General features: G+C 39.5%; 1 protein-coding gene across 11 annotated transcripts in view; it reads right to left on the reverse strand.

The window, feature by feature from the left end:
* FYN (FYN proto-oncogene, Src family tyrosine kinase) overlaps positions 1-17851 on the reverse strand; it is a 188273-nt gene that overhangs the window by 23728 nt on the left and 146694 nt on the right. For 6 of the 11 annotated variants that reach the window (XM_037894651.2, XM_037894652.2, XM_043542819.1 and 3 more), the window contains 4 exons: positions 16579-16682; positions 10990-11139; positions 6447-6611; positions 2471-2650 (listed from right to left, as the gene is read on the reverse strand). In XM_037894651.2, coding sequence (XP_037750579.1) covers positions 2471-2650; positions 6447-6611; positions 10990-11139; positions 16579-16682 — 599 coding nt within the window. Of the gene's footprint in view, positions 1-2470; positions 2651-5851; positions 6008-6446; positions 6612-10989; positions 11140-16578; positions 16683-17851 lie in introns of all 11 variants that reach the window. The other 5 variants (XM_037894653.2, XM_043542821.1, XM_043542823.1 and 2 more) reach the window with 2 other exon arrangements.

Raw genomic sequence — 17851 nt, forward strand, 5'->3', positions numbered from 1 at the left:
AGAGGCCTATTGGTGCCAACTGGCAAAGGGATCACTGTTCTTTACAAGCTACTCCTGTTTCAGGCCTGACACACTCACTGCACCAAATACGCTTTCATGGTATTTATCTATAAATGGTGGCATGTGAGGTCTCTACTGAGAGCTTGTAAATTATGGATAATGATTGAGTGATATATGTATGGGTAATATTTATGGAATAATATAACTATACTGAAAATTATGCCCCCTATGGTCTTGGAGTGAAAGTGAGTCATCAAAGAATCATATGTCTCAGTGATGGCCCATTCCTGTGCGAGGGAAGGAGTCATCCCTCTCTGGCTGGCCAATAATGTAATGTATTGCTTGGTTTTCTACCTTTGCAACCAACACAGAAAAGTCAATGGAAAACCATCAAAGAAACTATAAACACTGAAACCACTTGGCAGTGAAAGGAATGAGGAGACACTGAGGGGGAATCACCCTGTCTGTGAATACAGACAAAAACCTGATTCAGTGCATCACAGGGGAAGAAAGACACTCTGAATCCATTCACTGAGGAGATATCTTGATGAGCGGAGGTGCTTCATGAAACACTGTTAGCCTCATGGAGCTAGGACCCAAATGCTGCAGAAGACTGAACTACAGGGTGAGAATCTACTTTATTAGTTATTTACTTTTCCTATTAATAAGTGTAGGCCCTAGTTCATGTTTTATGATTTTGTTTTGTATGTAACCGGTGGTTTCCATCACTCACACTTGTGTCTATTTGAATCTCCATTCTCTCAAATAAATTGCCTTTTGTTTTACTATAATTGAACTCAAGTGCTGCGTGTGACACAGAATGGTGGGCTAAGCTGGTAAACTAGGGTACATTGTTCCTCTGGGAACAGAAGTCCTGGGATCTCTGTGTGTATCCAGTGATGAGGCTGAATACCCCAGGGGGACACTTTGAAAGAATCCTGGGCAGGGGCACATCTATTGTCAACTGGCAGGGCTGGTACAGCCCAGAGGAGAGTGCTAGTGTAGCTGACAGGCTGGTTGTGTTAGGGAGCTGACACCCATCTGGCACAGGCAAGACTCCCTTGCACTGGTGGCATGTGGCTCTCAGCCCCGGGTGCCCCAAGAAGCATACCGGGAGTTCCCCTTTGCTTTCAGCAGAGTAGGGAGAACCATGTCTCCTTGCTCCTGCACTTTAACCCCTGAATAGGGATGGGAAACTGTCTTTGTTTAAAAGTATTAAAGTAAAGACATTAATAAATATAGGGAGAGGACAGAAGATTAGGAGCTTCCCCCTGGTTAAATCTTCAACCAAAGCCCTGAACCAAAGGTCCAGAATGATACAGTCAAAACTGATGGAAAGTCTGAGGCAAAAAAGGCTTCATCTTTCAGAAACATTTCTAGACCAGAGAGAGTTTTTAAGAAAAGCACGTGCTTGGCACTGAGCCTTTAATCATAATATGCAAGTTAGACAATGCTCAGATGCCTCTGAGGAGAGAGAGGGAGGGACACCTGCCAGGAAAATAAAAATCAACTCCAAATAGATTAAAAGAAACCAATAAAAATTGTAAAAAGTATCCTCCATTGTACAACTAAATTCCCTTTAGAACTTGTTCCTTTATTTGGTTCATTTACTTTTCTAAAACAAATGCATCTTTGGTCTTCCCCTCAACACTGGTGCAACATTTGACTGACAAGCTAGCTAAAAATTTTCCTTCGTTCATTTTACTAGATTGTTGTCATAGTTAAGTAGATAAAAGTGTATGATATATGGAGCAGCCTAAAAATTAAAGCTGTCTTCTGAGGGCAGTGTGTGTCCTAAAAGGCTCAGCACTGCCAAAAGGGGGGAAAAAAAATCTCAGACTGACAACATGAACAAAAGATTCAATATGAACACTCTGGTGCCATGTAGAGTTAGGATTTTCTGAAGCAATATACAATATAGTTCCACGGTAGAATTTTTGAAACTCCTGTTACCAAGGAGGATAAGATGCCGTTATAACTGGAACACTTATGCTGTACTTGCCTGCTTAATTTTTTTTCAAGCTGTGTGTGACTTGTACAGAAACCATATAAACATTTTCATTTGTTGGGGCCCAATTCAGACCTGGGGTAATAATCTGTGCCTACTTATGCCCAGGACTGAATTTGACCCAACATTCTTTACACTGTGTACGCATGCACACCCACCCACCCACAGTGCTTGAACATACAAAAAGCCTTAAAAGAAAAGGAGTACTTGTGGCACCTTAGAGACTAACAAATTTATTTGAGCATAAGCTTTCGTGAGCTACAGCTCACTTCATCGGATGTACCCGATGCATCCGATGAAGTGAGCTGTAGCTCACGAAAGCTTATGCTCAAATAAATCTGTTAGTCTCTAAGGTGCCACAAGTACTCCTTTTCTTTTTGCGGATACAGACTAACACGGCTGTGACTCTGAAACAAAAAGACTTGTTACTCATAAGGACCCAGGTCAGAAGCACTATTTCACCTTTATTCATGTACTCTGTGACAATATAGATCGGCTCTTCAGACACCACAGCATAAAGCTGGACTAGCTTGTCATGCTTTAGCTTCTTCATGATTTGAGCTTCCTCTAGGAAGGATTCTGGGGACATTGTGCCAGGCTTCAGAGTCTTTATTGCCACTTTAGTATTTCCATTCCATGTACCTACAACCAATCAATAGATATTTTGTTAAGTTAAACATCCTTCTGTCTGGAAAAGAAAACTAACACCTAATTTAAGTGCAGAGTAATTTACAAGGACACCAATATTATTTTTATTTTTAAAACTGCTTTAGTTTTTTTTGCTCTTTATTGTTTACATTTCTTCCTATCAATTTAGTTTTTTCGTTATGGTAAAATATTACTTTTCATTTTCATTACAAATACAGGGCCTGATCTCTCCATTCGTACTCAGGCTCTGACATCAGTGGAAGTTTTGCCTAAATATGGAATTCAGGATTGAGCTCCTGATGTTGAAATTAACACTTATTTTCCTGCTTATATAGGAGAGTTTCAGTGATGTCAATACAGCTTCAGGAATAGGACTGGCTAGTTCACTACTGCTACATACATTGTCAGAAATAGATACTGACAGAAACTAGTCTGTTACACAGAATCCTTGTAATTACAGGAGTCAGCAAGGAAGGAAACAAAGGCAAATGCTTAATTTTTTTTAAATGCGGAAATTAGTGGTGCAGGCTCTCCAGACTTGTTCTGCACTGAACACTGACTGTGAAAGTGGCACCATGGGGTTCCATGAGCATTGTGTCTCAATAATTTCACATAAAATTTGATCCCTTTATAGAGCTGTTTTTGTGCCTTATTGACAACACCAACACCAAACGACTTAGGTAGACAATTATACTGGGTGAAATTCACTCTGTGTGTGTGGGCAGCAAAAGACCTACATGCTATTTAAGTCCCACTTAAACCTTCAAAATAGGGCATAAGTAGGACTGATATGGTGCTGGTATTTTGTTCGGGGTGAATTTTACCGACAATCAGTAAGTAGCAGTGATCAGCCCAAGTGAGTAGTATGAACAACCCAAAGGCGAAAATGTTTGCACATAGTGTTTGCACAATTATGACTAAATTAGTAAAAATCAAAGCCTGCTTATGTTCAATTTGAAAAAAAAAAAAAGCGTGTGTGGGGGAAGACTGCTGAGTTTTTTAAATAAATTGTTCTCTCTGACTAATTGAGCAAACTCTTCTTTTTAGTAATCCTGGCTCAGCAGAGTAGCACGTCTCAGTTGCACCTTAGCTGCACTTGTAATGTACCACAGATAAGGTAGTGAAATGCAAGCTGGAAAGAACACTGCTTGACTTTTAGATTTCAGGGAGAATGTTGCAGGGTTGGCAGAAAACTTTACCATCTGTAAAACGGAATGCATTTTATATGGAGTCATTGAGAAACAGAACCACACAGTGCCATTTACAGAGTCACTTTGCGGAATAACAGCACATTTTAAAACACCATGAACATGTACATTAAGGATGAAATCCTGGCCCCATGAAAGTTAATGGACGTTTTGCCATTTATATCAATGAAGCCAGGATTTCTCTCCAACTTCAAGCAAAATTAATTGCATGTTATCTATTTACTCTTGACTTATTAAACTACCCCAATGTTCATTCTATCAACCTTTAGGATATGCATGGTTTGTGATTCCACTGTAAAAATATTTTATCTTCTGTAAATTTCTCCATTTTAAAAAAATCAAAATAAGGTTTTAGGGATTTTTAAACAACCTTTTTACTAAAATTTTCATTGAAATAGTTATAATTTTTTGTTACTATGATTCGGTATTTTTATCTGCTATTGAGACCACCACTAGCACCACCACTTCTATTACTGGAGATCTGCTTATGTACAGTATTTTGTCTATAGCTCGCTGGCTACTATTAAAATACATTATTAATAGCAAAACCTGAGTGATTTTTTTTAGTATTTAACCAGCTCTAATTTTGTGCTGCTTCAGGGTCTATCAGAGATTATTACTTCCTCGTTATTATAGACATATTATTTTTCTTAATTGTGCTTGCATTTCTTTTTGTCTGCTAGCTGCACTGTTCAAAACTATGACTGCAGTACTGTATATTTAAGCACTTGTATTTGGGACACTTATATTTGCTGCTGAAGTTAATTCTAACTATTTAAATCTATGACATACAGAGCCATTCACTGAGAAGTAGCAGAAACTTGCAGGAAAGTTTCCCCTTACAAATTTTCCTATTTATTTTCAGTCATAGATTGATGTAAGTTCCTATGGACATTAATGTGTCCTTTGTATCATAAGTCATTAGTAATTTTGTTACCCAAAGCATTTAAACAAAGGGTCAGATTCACTGGTCCACTCTGGCTGTTTTGCGCCATTCCTACAATGCAAAGCAGCTGCAAAGTCCCAGTTTAACCAACTTGTTGAGCTGGATTTACTGCTGCTTTGTGTCACTGCAGCAGCACAAAACAGCTAGCCCACACTGGTCCTACTGGCCCATGATTCTTAGGTAATATTATTGCTAATGATGATGACGTCTTAACATACCGGAAATCTTTTTTACGGATTTTGATAGGGCTGTGTAGAGTATAATTTACTGCAAAAACTAACTCACTACTTATACAATAGTGGTGGTGCTTTATTTTGGTGCTGCTAAGATTTAAAAGTATAAAAATATTTTTTAAATTATTATTTTATAATTAATACAAATTGAAGACCAGGTAAAGGGGATTAACTGGGCAAGTGGCAGGAGCAGGGGCACGGCCACTGAATTTACAACTTGCAAGAATCCCTTGGTTTCAAAGCAGTGGCCCAGCTGCTCAGGTCATGACTTTGTCCTCCCAATCCCCAGATTTCTTTACTCAGGAGTTACAAATTGCAAACTAAACTAGCGAAGTGAATGGATGGGAAAGCTATCCTGGCAAAGTCAGCTATCCCCATATTCACTCTTATTTTTAAAACAAGGTAAGTGGCTATTTTAGGGCCTGATCCTGTAAACACTTCCCTGTGTGAGGAACTTTACACGTGTGTGTTTTCAGGGTCAGCTGCCTAATTAACAGTTGTGCTTTACACATTCAGTATTACTTCTACTTCATTATCTAACTTACTTATAGTCATATGAGTAAATTTAAAGCAATTAATAAAATTTAAAGTAATAAATCCCTCATACCAATGAATGTGAAGGGAAGAAAGTGAACACAATGTTTGCCATAGGGTGATCATAACAGTCAGTCTGATCACATCAACAGACACAGGGTAATATTTCAAACAATTTGATTGTTTTTCTTAAAAATCTCTATTCAAAAGGTTTATTTCTTTTAAGATGGCCTTAAAAGATCCATCCAAAAACAAAACATATTCTCTGCCTTACCACGCCACACTTCAGCGAAACACCCCTGACCAAGCTTCTGTTCCAGAAATAATGAATCACGTGCAACTTCCCATGCATCTTTAGCCAATCCGACGGTTTGTGGAGTATGATTCGAAGCAATCACAGTTAAGTTAAAACACAAACCATCAGCTTTCTCTATAGGAAAGGAAATTAATAAAAAATACTTATAATCCAAAATTATGCATGCATTGAGAAAGATGGAAGGTGATTTGTCCTTCAGTTCCATGTTAAGTTTCTGCAAACATTCACATTTGAAACTGAAGGTAGGGAGTTTATGCCAGCTTGCTAAAAGACCCTTTGTATAATTAAGATTAGAACGTGAGCTTTGATGCATTATTAAGGCTAGGGTAATTTGTCAAAACTGAAACCTTGTAAAGGAGCATATGATATCAGCTTTCTTTTGCCATAAATTACTTCAGATGTTTGAAACTAAAAATGTTCAAAGTCAGAGACGTGTCTAAGACATTTTTCCAAATTTTTTTTTTGGTCTGGCCAGATAACATTTTGAATTCCACCTTCCACCTTGTAATTCCCAAACAGGAAGACTATTTTAGAATAATAGTTCACTCCATACCCATCCATACTTCCCCAAACTGCCCATTTCCCAGTCTCTTGATCAACTGTAGGGATTCTCGTGGAATTTCCCAGACATCTTTGGTTTTGACAGACAGATCAGTAAGCCTTGGCATTCCTTTATGACAGGGGACTACTAAGCGGCAGCAAAGACCCGCAGCTCTCTCTGACGGAGCAGAAATGCAGCAAACAGCAAAGAGGAAAGAAAAAAGTTTGACACATGAAACAAAAACAGTAAGCATAAAAACAATGCTACTCACAACAGCTGTTAGTAGCATAACAAAGCATCTTTGAAGATTAGAAATTGAACACTGCAACATATTCACTTGAGACAGAACAGGAAATATTTTAGTACCTGCTTCTAGACTCTTGAACTGAAGCTGACTGCCAATTGTTTTCTTACTTGAGGTAATGCCCTGGTATACTAACTCAGGATTTGTTCCTAATACTGCAATAATGTATGTTCATAATTAATTGGTGCAGTACAGATGAATATATTTATTTAAAAATACCTAATGGTAACCCATAAACTGGTTTACTTATACACTTCACATGAAATTGAATTACAAAAAAATTAGTAAAGATTGTTTCCGTTTTTCTGAAAACCACTGAATGACAAAAAATTGGCAGGCACTTTATGGCATTGTAGGTTTTTGTATTGCATTCAGCTCTGCGTGATGGCCACCATATTGGCATACACACCAGAGACTGAACTATGAACCTCTCTAGACCTACAAGCATGAGCTATTATAGCTTCAACTAAAGCTCTGTGGACAGAGGCTGTAACAACCCATATGCTCTGTAGATCAACAGAGAGGAGGACCTGTAACACCCACCTCATGGTAGGTTACATCTGCTCCTTTTCGGACAGACTAACACTACTCCTCATCGTAAACCTCACTGAAAACTGACTAGCAGCAGACAGGAACAGATTGATGATGATGATGGGAACAGAAATGACTCCAATTCATACAATTTTAGGCTCCCCATTCTATTATTAATAATCATTATGATTTATATATTGCTGTAAAGTCACATTGCACTTCCAAAAACAGATCGGACAAGAAGGCTCCCTGCCCAGATTACGTTTACACTTTAACACAGAGACAAGAGAACAGGGCAAGGCGGTAGATCACTATTAAACTTAAATTTTCATTCACTTTTGCAACATTCCCTTCTAGGCAGATGAGAAGTTTGTGCACCAGAATGAAATGGGAGGGGCAGAGGCAAAACAAAGCTCTGCCTTTTCAGCTGAAATGTCATGGGATAACAGGAGATCTCTTTAGGTAGCTGAAGTGGTTTTGCAGAAAGTGAAAGGAGAAGGTTTGCTAAAAGAGGTACAAACTGTCAAAGACTGCAAATCAGGGAATCTGAGCCAGCAAGTCAGCCTGTTTGTTTGGAAGCACCTCCACTGGGAAGGTTAGAACAATAGCTACTCAAGGAGTGTTTCTTTAGATGTTTGGAAGCCTCTGCATGAGCTTGGGTAGCTGCAACAGGGAATTTAGGGATCTCATGGTCTTCTGCTCTCCTTTAAGAGAGAGGAACCCATCAATGCTGGCATCGAAGACATATTTGTTGCTCCAAGGAAATGGACACTGAATGCCTAAGAATAGACCAGACCTACTTTTTCATGAATAGCCCATCACTCCTAACCTTATGGGATGGGTGACTGGAATTCAAGTGCCCTGTTATTGGAAAGTCCGGCTGACTTCAGACCATCCTGAGTAAGAGCCGGTATTATCTTAGTACCTTTGATCCCTTAGGTTTATCCATGAAACTCAGGATACTGTACCAGAGATGAGAAGAAATGCCTTGGATCTAAGGGTCCAAGTACTTATCGTTGTTTAGTGTAAAATCACCTTGAGCATAAGTTATAACCACTCTCTTGGGTAGGCCCATCAGGAAGAAGGAAGAAGAGAAAGCAGGGCAGGGCAGAAATATGGCACACAGAAAACAGAGCATGGATATAACATACAGAAAAAACCATGGAAGTTTTTAAAAACATGTACTGTTCAAAAATCTTTCATAAAATACATTTGAGTCACTTATGAAAAGCTAAGACAAGAATTTTCTTAAAAATATATGCTTCTATTTTAAAATATGCCTACTGAAAGATATGTTCACCTTTTACATAAATATTAGTTAACCTGTTCAGAGCTTAGGCCTTTAAGTTGTAAGTGTTGTATATACAATTTGAAGCTAATCATGGAAGATAAAACAATGCATCTTGCATTTCTGGCTAGAGGAAAAAGGTACAATTTCATTAATTATTATACAATGAAAAAATGTTGACGGACAGAGGAAATATAACCTCCCTCCCAAATGAAGTACTGCAGGAGTCATTGTCTTTACTTTTTTTTTGAATCAGCCATTAGTATTTTATATAAATAAAATATGGAGAGTGCTGTACATGTAACACTCAGTGGGAAAATATAGGCAATATAGTATATATAAATGTATAAGGAAGTATGAGTACATATTTGGGGTAAATTATTTCTCTCTGTCTTTAATGACACTTTCAGGCAGTCAAAAATTAGCATGGAGCACTCCTTGCTCCACTAGTAATACTTTGCTGTAATATGCTGTATGTCATCAGTTGCTAATGCAGAGTAAATTCAGGCACTAAAATGTGAGAATTAATTTCAGCAGCTCTGTTGGCTTACAAATGTAACTTTGGCAAAAACTTTACCACAATAAAATATTACCTTTAATAAGTTCTGCATCAATCCCATGTAACATTTTTGGCCAAGTCAACTCAGAGTGCTTTAAACTGGTTTCTTCAGTTGCTTGTTAGTACTATTAATTTTGTCAATGTCAAAAGGTTGTGCAGGGAGTGGAATGATTATATGCTTTTTGATTAAAGTGCATGATGCTGAAACAAGCCAATTAAGAATAATTTAGATAAGTATGCGGCTCGCTTTTGTGCCTTGTGCCTACTAAGCGGTGGCCCTTCCCAATTATTATCCATCCTGCCCATGCCTGAGGGTCACACATTTAATATTGGGAGAAACATTCTTTCTGTATTAAAAGCGTGGCATAGCCTGAGAGGGATAGATAATGAGGTATGAGAGCCTCTCTCCTTGCTGAATTAAATCCAGTCTAGGAAGGTGTCCAGAAAGTTGTTGCTATCTAACATCTGTCAGATGGCCTGTGTAAAATGAGTTTGTGGTCTCAATCCACTTTCCATTAAAAAAGTGGTGACAAAACACAATGCATCACCACAGTTAATTAATTAGCAGAGGCACGTTGGAAGTTTTGCCTGTGGGTCAAAGACTGAATGGGCATGGAGACTGTACTGTTTTCCCACCCCAGTGCTCAGGCACAGTGGAAGGGCTGTGTGGGGAAGGCTGCACCACAACTGTTCATGAGCTACCTGGTCTGCAGCTAAACAGAGGACTTGTGCCCTAAATACACACAAACATCTAGAGTATGACATTCAAAAGGGCTCCATGTTGGCTCCACTCTGCTTCTAAGGGCCCGTCTACCCAAACAATTAGTTTGCAGCAAGCTGGGGAATGAATCTACACCACACTAGCCTGCCAAGGACTAACTGTCCACCTGCACCCTGCTGACATGCATTAACAGCCCATGAGTTCCCACTGATCTAGTCCTCTTTGAAATGGGACTAGATCAAAGTGCACTAACAAACTTGTTATGCGCATCAGCCCTGGACAGTTTGCAGCACATGGGGTGGATTCACATCCCAGTTTGCTATGAACTAAATGTTTGTGTAGACAAGCCCTCAGCCAGTGGGAATTTTAACATTGATTTCAATAAGAGAAGAGCTAGGCCAGTGCTGAGTACTTCTGAAAAAAAGTGAACCCTTATTAATTTTTTCTACAAAAAGAAAAGTATTTACCTTTAAAAATATTGAATTGGCATTATGTGCAGTAGCAACATGGGTTAAAGCCAATCAGAAAATAAAGCAAAAGTGATGAAATGGGAAGTGGCTAAATTACAAAGGGAGTCAAAACGTCAGATCTGAATGACCCCGTGCTCGTATAGATTCTGAATCAAAATGCTGATCTGAATTTTGCTGTTGACCACTAACTCAATTATGGATATGAATTTTGTTGTTCAAGTTCATTTGTCGTCTAAACCCTGGTAATTGCAAAATTATTTTTGTTCAGAGAACAAGATGTATCCAATGCAAGTAAGTGACTTTAAAAAATAATGATTGAAATGCCACGTACCACGGGAATTAGTTGGATAATTGTATCACTAGGAAGTTCCCCATAGGCCTGTCCCATAGTTGTACAGTTCACAAAGTACGTAGCTTAGAAGAGTGCACAAATGCACTTTGGGTATTTTAGAAAGAAAAAATAAACAGGAGAACAAATGAAATTTCACTGTCAATGTACCCTATGAATGGTGTGTAAAACTGCTTATAAATAATGGGAAAGGGATAATAAAGATGCACTGCAGTGAATGAGACACTTAATAAAAAGACTCCTTAGGACATCTTACAGTGAGAGGAGAGCTCAGCAGCAAACATTTTTGTTTTGCAACAGCTGAGAGAATCAGATAGTTATCTGCAAAGTTACCTGAATAATGCTGAACTAGCTGCTGAAGTGTTTCAAACTGTGCCCTAGTTGTGATATAATATCCGCCACTGTCAAGTTTACGAATCTTATAATGTTTGACGTGGTCTCCTTTCATATCATCCCAATCACGAATAGACAGGGAATAGGCACCTGTTCAAAGTAAGGAGAAAAAAAAGTATAAGCCGTCATTTTTAGACAATTTAAAAAAAGTGTCAGTCACTTATTATTAGACTAAAAAGACACTGCAAAGAAATAGTATATATTGTATTTAAATAAGAATGGGTGAGCCTAACAAAATTACAGTGAGTGCCATTAAAATCTTAGGCCCAGATTCTCATTTACACAAAGTCCCCTTTACACTGGTCTAGCAGAAATGAGGGGGCCTTTGTGTAAATGAGAATTTATGTCTTAACATTTACTGGTTGAGGTTGTTAAATTTACTTTTCCAATTTTAAGTGTCTCTGGATACCCGCATGGCCCCACAGTATGCCAACATTTTTATGGCTGACTTAGAACAACACTTCCTCAGCTCTCGTCCCCTAATGCCCCTACTCTACTTGCGCTACATTGATGACAACTTCATCATCTGGACCCATGGAAAAGAAGCCCTTGAGGAATTCCATCATGATTTCAACAATTTCCATCCCACCATCAACCTCAGCCAGGACCAGTCCACACAAGAGATCCACTTCCTGTACACTACAGTGCTAATAAGCGATGGTCACATAAACACCACCCTATACGGGAAACCTACTGACCGCTACGCCTACCAACATACCTCCAGCTTTCATCCAGACCACACCACACGATCCATTGTCTACAGCCAAGCTCTACGATACAACCGCATTTGCTCCAACCCCGCAGACAGAGACAAACATCTACAAGATCTCTATCAAGCATTCTTACAACTACAATACCCACCTGCGGAAGTGAAGAAACAGATTGACAGAGCCAGAAGAGTACCCAGAAGTCACCTACTACAGGACAGGCCCAAAGAAAATAACAGAACGCCACTAGCCATCACCTTCAGCCCCCAACTAAAACCTCTCCAATGCATCATCAAGGATCTACAACCTATCCTGAAGGACGACTCATCACTTTCACAGATCTTGGGAGACAGGCCAGTCCTTGCTTACAGACAGCCCCTCAACCTGAAGCAAATACTCACAAGCAACCACACACCACACAACAGAACCACTAACCCAGGAACCTATCCTTGCAACAAAGCCCATTGCCAACTGTGTCCACATATCTATTCAGGGGACACCATCATAGGGCCTAATCACATCAGCCACACTATCAGAGGCTCGTTCACCTGCACATCTACCAATGTGATATATGCCATCATGTGCTGGCAATGCCCCTCTGCCATGTATATTGGTCAAACTGGACAGTCTCTACGTAAAAGAATAAATGAACACAAATCAGACGTCAAGAATTATAAACCAGTCGGAGAACACTTCAGTCTCTTTGGTCACTCGATTATAGACCTAAAAGTTGCAAATCATCAACAAAAAAAACTTCAAAACCAGACTCCAACGAGAGACTGCTGAATTGGAATTAATTTGCAAACTGGATACAATTAACTTAGGCTTGAATAAAGACTGGGAGTGGATGGGTCATTACACAAAGTAAAACTGTTTCCCCATGTTTATTCCCTCCCTCCCCCCGCAATGTTCCTCAGATGTTCTTGTCAACTGCTGGAAATGGCCCACCTTGATTATCACTACAAAAGGTTTTTGCCCCCCACTCTCCTGCTGGTAATAGCTCACCTTAAGTGATCACTCTTGTTACAGTGTGTATGGTAACACCCATTGTTCCAGGTTCTCTATGTATATAAATCTCCCCACTGTATTTTCCACTGAATGCATCTGATGAAGTGAGCTGTAGCTCATGAAAGCTTACGCTCAAATAAATTGGTTAGTCTCTAAGGTGCCACAAGTACTCCTTTTCTTTTTGCGAATACAGACTAACATGGCTGCAACTCTGTAAACTGCAAATACTGTGATTTAGGTAAATGGCAAAATATGGTAAATGTCGAGATTTTCATGGCACCGTCTGGAGAGAGTGATTTTATAGTTACATAGTGCTTTTCATCCAGAAGAACCTTAAATTGCTTTTCAAACATTAACAACCAAATAATAAACTTTAAATGCAGCAATCACTTTGTCCACTACTGTAGTGCAGCCATCCTGGAGAGAGAAAACATGGCAACATAGACTATCCATCAAGCAGGGACACAGACCTGCAAGAATGATGCCCATTGAACATGTCTCTCCAAATCCACGGTAGGACTCTAGGCATTAGACAGACTGGAAAGCAGACATACAAATCTGTCCTCTTCCTTATCAGAGGTGACAATATATCCTACAGCATGAAGCAGTTTTCTGACTAAAAGATTTGTGACTTCAAAACTGAAAGAGCTGAGATGTATCTTTATTCAAAGCTTAAAAGGAGACTGTGTTCCCACAGAATTGATTCAAGCTCATGAGAACCTGCACTGTCATAAGCTCTATTATTCTGGTGCCATTTTTCCTCCTCATAAATGAAGAGGCAACCAGGAATATGCTGGTGAAAGTTGCCCTTTTCTACATTTTCAGTCCGCCCAATACATGGGACTGGTCATTACAGACTCCAGGCTTGAGGAAAAACAATCCTGATTGTACCTTTTGTGACAACCTATACACAGGGCTGGCTCCAGCCACCAGCGTTCCAAGCAGGTGCTTGGGGTGGCAGTTCGAAATCGGCGGCAGTGCCTCCGGCGGGAAATCAGTGGCAGCTCCTCTGTTCTGCCCACTGCAGTGGCAAATCGGCGGCAGCTTCTTCCCTTCGCTGTCTGCAGTGGCAGTTTTTTTCACTGCTTGGGCAGCCAAAACTGTAGAGCCGGCCCTGCCTATACATTACCTCCTTTCAGCAGTATCACTGGCGAAACGGTGCTTAAAAGCAGCTATGCAACCAGCTTTTCTGCTGGAAAGTATCTCCCTAGGTCCAACTTGGAGACAACTGCAAGGAGGAGTCAGATATAAAATTTAAAAATTCTTTGGTCATATTGGATTGCAACAGACTTCCCATGAGCTGTTCACCACAGATTTGAGCTCCAGTGAGCAAGACCCTCGTAGGGCATGTCCGTACTGCAAAGAAAAACTTGTGGTGCCGAGTCTCAGAGCCCAGATCAATTGGCTTAGGCGGAGGGGCTAAAAATAGCAGTGCAGACATTCCCGCTCAGGCTGGAGCCTGGCCTCAGAGACTCTTCCTTATCACTGAGTTTTGAGAACGTCAGCATTGCTATTTTTAGCTCTGCAGCCTGAGCTAATTGACTTGGGCTCTGGGACTTGGTACAACAGGCTTTTCTTTGCAGTGTAGACACACCCTGAACCTGCTGCAAGAGCTCTCAAACTCCTGTTGTTCATCCTTTAGGATTAGGAAAAACACCACCCGGAAAACTGACAATGTTTATATACATTTGATTCTGTTTTGTAAGAGAGGGAGACATACTTAGGAGGAGAGAAAGATTTTTGTTAGCATGGAGCAAAAATTGCACATTTAGGAGCTTATTTTCCTGAAGAGATTTCCCTATTGAGATAAATACATCTCTACAAGTTGAGTTCAGAGATTCTTTTTAAAAACAGTTTGGGGGCCAGAGGAATAAACCTGCTCTCAAGCTATGCTTTGTATTGACATTTTTACATCGGAGTCCTACTCATGCAAGCTTTCCAGGCGTAGTTCTTTACCTAGATATCTAGGCTTTTGTAGGACTTGCACCCCTGGCAACAGCTGTATTTTCCTTAGTCACGCTCACTATCTGATTAGTATTTTAGATTCTTTAGAAAAATGTACATATAGCCTTAGGCTCCAGTCCTGCAATCGGATCTGTGTGTGCAGCCCCTTGTGTAGCCCCACTGAACTCAGATCAAATGGAAGGACTGGAGAATCTTCATGTATTTCATTGTTCAATAACCTACAGTGTACTTACTAACTGTGCCATAAGGGACAAATACACACATAGATGTATGGATAAATATTGCGTATACACAAGCATACAACTTTAAAAAAAAACCCAAAACACATAAAATAAACAGCATGGAGGAGGGGAGAACGATCATATAGGCAAGTAGTGATGACATGTCTGGGGAGTCAGGCATTGAAAGGATGAGATGACAGGTTTGATTTATTTATTTTCAAAGTGGGGGGAGTGGGAAAGCTTGACCAAAGAGGGTTAAACTCACTGCTGAAGTCAAACTTAGTACTTTTAACACGATCCTGGCTGATTCATAGATTTTAAGACCAGAAAAGACCATTATGATCATTTTGTCTGACCATTATAACATAGGCCACAGATTTTCAGTGATTCCTACATCAAGTCCATAACTTCTCATTGAGCTAGAGTGCTTTTAGAAAATCTTGATTTAAAGACTTCAAGAGATGGAGAATCCACCATCCAATATGTTTTATTCTTTGATCTGAATGGCAAGTTGGCTATATTTTCTCTTTCATCTTCCCTGAGATGCTCCATGCATGAGTCGGGAAATAGCAATGTTGACAATGGACATGAAATTAAATAAAACACCACAAAACCCCTCCATTTACAATGGAAGCCTGTCCTGTTGCTGTAGAAAGCCTCAGCAAAGTCATGCAGCAAAGAAAATGAGGTTAATATTATAAGCACATCCTTGATGGTTTACCCCCATGTTAAGGTGTTTTTGTTTCTCCTAGAAAGCTCTATGATCAAAAACGGATTCAGCTAAGCGAAATAGTGTGGACGTTCTGAAAAACCATCACTCTGCAAACAAGGTCAAATAACTGTTGTTCAGAACTATACATAAATCTACTCCTGAAGGGTAGAAACATGCTTATAACAGTCAAGTTTTCAAACTGTAGCGTAGGGTGTCATGCTCTCCATATTTTAATCAGGAGTCAGTGACATAGAAAGTCTAGAAGCTATATGGCCGTAGAGACTATGAAGACTGTGCTTTGACTCTGGTTGCTAGGCTACGCGCACTTGTATCTGGCTGCTACACGAAGGGCAAGCTGCAGGGTAATAGCATGGGAAGCTATCCTTTTGAAGCAACAGAATATCAACTCTGACATTCCATTTGGAATTAGGGGCTCTGAAGGAATGATTTGGCACTTGCACCTGAATTATTAAACAGTATGTATCATATAATGAGAGGTCAGATTGGAAAATATGAATGGTACTACTTTTCTAAGTCCTGTCAACAACCTTAGCTCCACCCATTCATGACATCAGCTCTTCACCCAATGCTCCTTCTTTTCACATGCTTTTGAAATACTTGAATTTAAAATGGTTAAAAAAATTCTGTGACACTAGCATTCTAAAGAGATGAAGAAAGTATGGAGAAACATTCCCCCCCCTCCCCCCCAAAACCCCTTACTTATATTCTTTCGAGAAGGTGAGATTTGGTCATTTTAATTGTACAGAAATAAATAATGGTTTTCACTGAATTGAGTTGTAGTGATCACTGCAGTCTGACTAGGTGATATCATTCTATCTTGCTGATTTGTCATAACCACGAGCTACAATTTCTGTCTTACACATACCATTAATATTTATGGAACTGGCCATTTTACCTTTGGTGGTTTCACTTTCACGGATAAGGAAGGTACCTCGTGGGTTTCCAAATGACAACAGCTGTCTCTCAGCATCTTTTCGGCCAAGTTTGCCAAAGTACCACCTTAAAAACATAAGAGGAGGTAAGAAAAATGCTGGATAGGATGCTCAGTAGGGTCACTTGACTTGCAAAGCTCCAAAATAGTAGATCATTGAAGAAAACTACAGATCCCTCTATTCTGTCCACTGTGGTCCTCATACTTTAGGCTTTACCCTGGAACACAAGTGACAGGTAGTGTATAGAAAGCCTGAAAGAAGTAGCCGGTCTTTGGGTTTGGAAGGGTGATCAACATCCACCTCAAGCCTCCGGCAAGTGCCGATATCCAGTGCTTGCCAGAATTTGCACCATTGCATATAGTGGATAGAATGAATGAAAAACAAGTTGAGCACATTTTAAAAATGCGCTGCCACTGGAAAGAGAGCTTCAATCAGACTGACTTCTGAGTCAACAGTATATTTTACATTTTGTTTTAAATTGCAGTATAACAGTTTATTCACCTGTGGCTTCTTGATTATATACCCATTTTATCAATGGCCAATTTTTCCTCTTGCACCAGAGCTAAAAAAAACTGAATAGAAGGACCAGATACAACCTAAGAGTAAAATTTTTTCATGATTCTGTAGGTTTTTATGCTCTCAGTGTCATTGTGCTAGATTCGTTTCTTTGTTCTTAGCACCCAACAATGTAAATTTGTTCGAAATCAAACAACTCATTAAAATAAGGCAATTTCACAATATAACTTTTATGCTTGGTGTTTCTAATACGGATTGCTCTAATGGCACAACATGCTGATTATGAGATAAATATAGGTCTAAAATGAAGCTCATGGGCTCTTAAAGTGCCAGTCCACAGAGGCTATAGCCCCTTCAAACGATGCTTTATTGCCTGCTGCAGACTCTGTGGGCCATCATCCCACATTAAAAATAATGGTTGGTACAATCTGTCCTGTTTTATGTAAATTACTTGTTCCTGGGGCACTGGCAAGTTAGTTTGGGCAACTCTAGTCTATAGTACAACAGAACAAGGTCTGCTTCATTTGCTGTGGTTTCTTCCTTTTTGTTTTGACATTGAAAAATGGCTCAGTTTCTGCTCCCTTTGTTACTAATTAACTAATTATTTATCAGTGCAGCTGAAAACTGAAATAAAAATGATGTAAGTCACTTGAAAATCACTACAATCAATCTACTCAAATTCTCAAATCTCCTTCAATTACAGTGTTAATATCTCTTTAA

This window comes from Chelonia mydas, chromosome 3, assembly GCF_015237465.2.
Source record: "Chelonia mydas isolate rCheMyd1 chromosome 3, rCheMyd1.pri.v2, whole genome shotgun sequence".
Classification (NCBI taxonomy): domain Eukaryota; kingdom Metazoa; phylum Chordata; order Testudines; family Cheloniidae; genus Chelonia; species Chelonia mydas.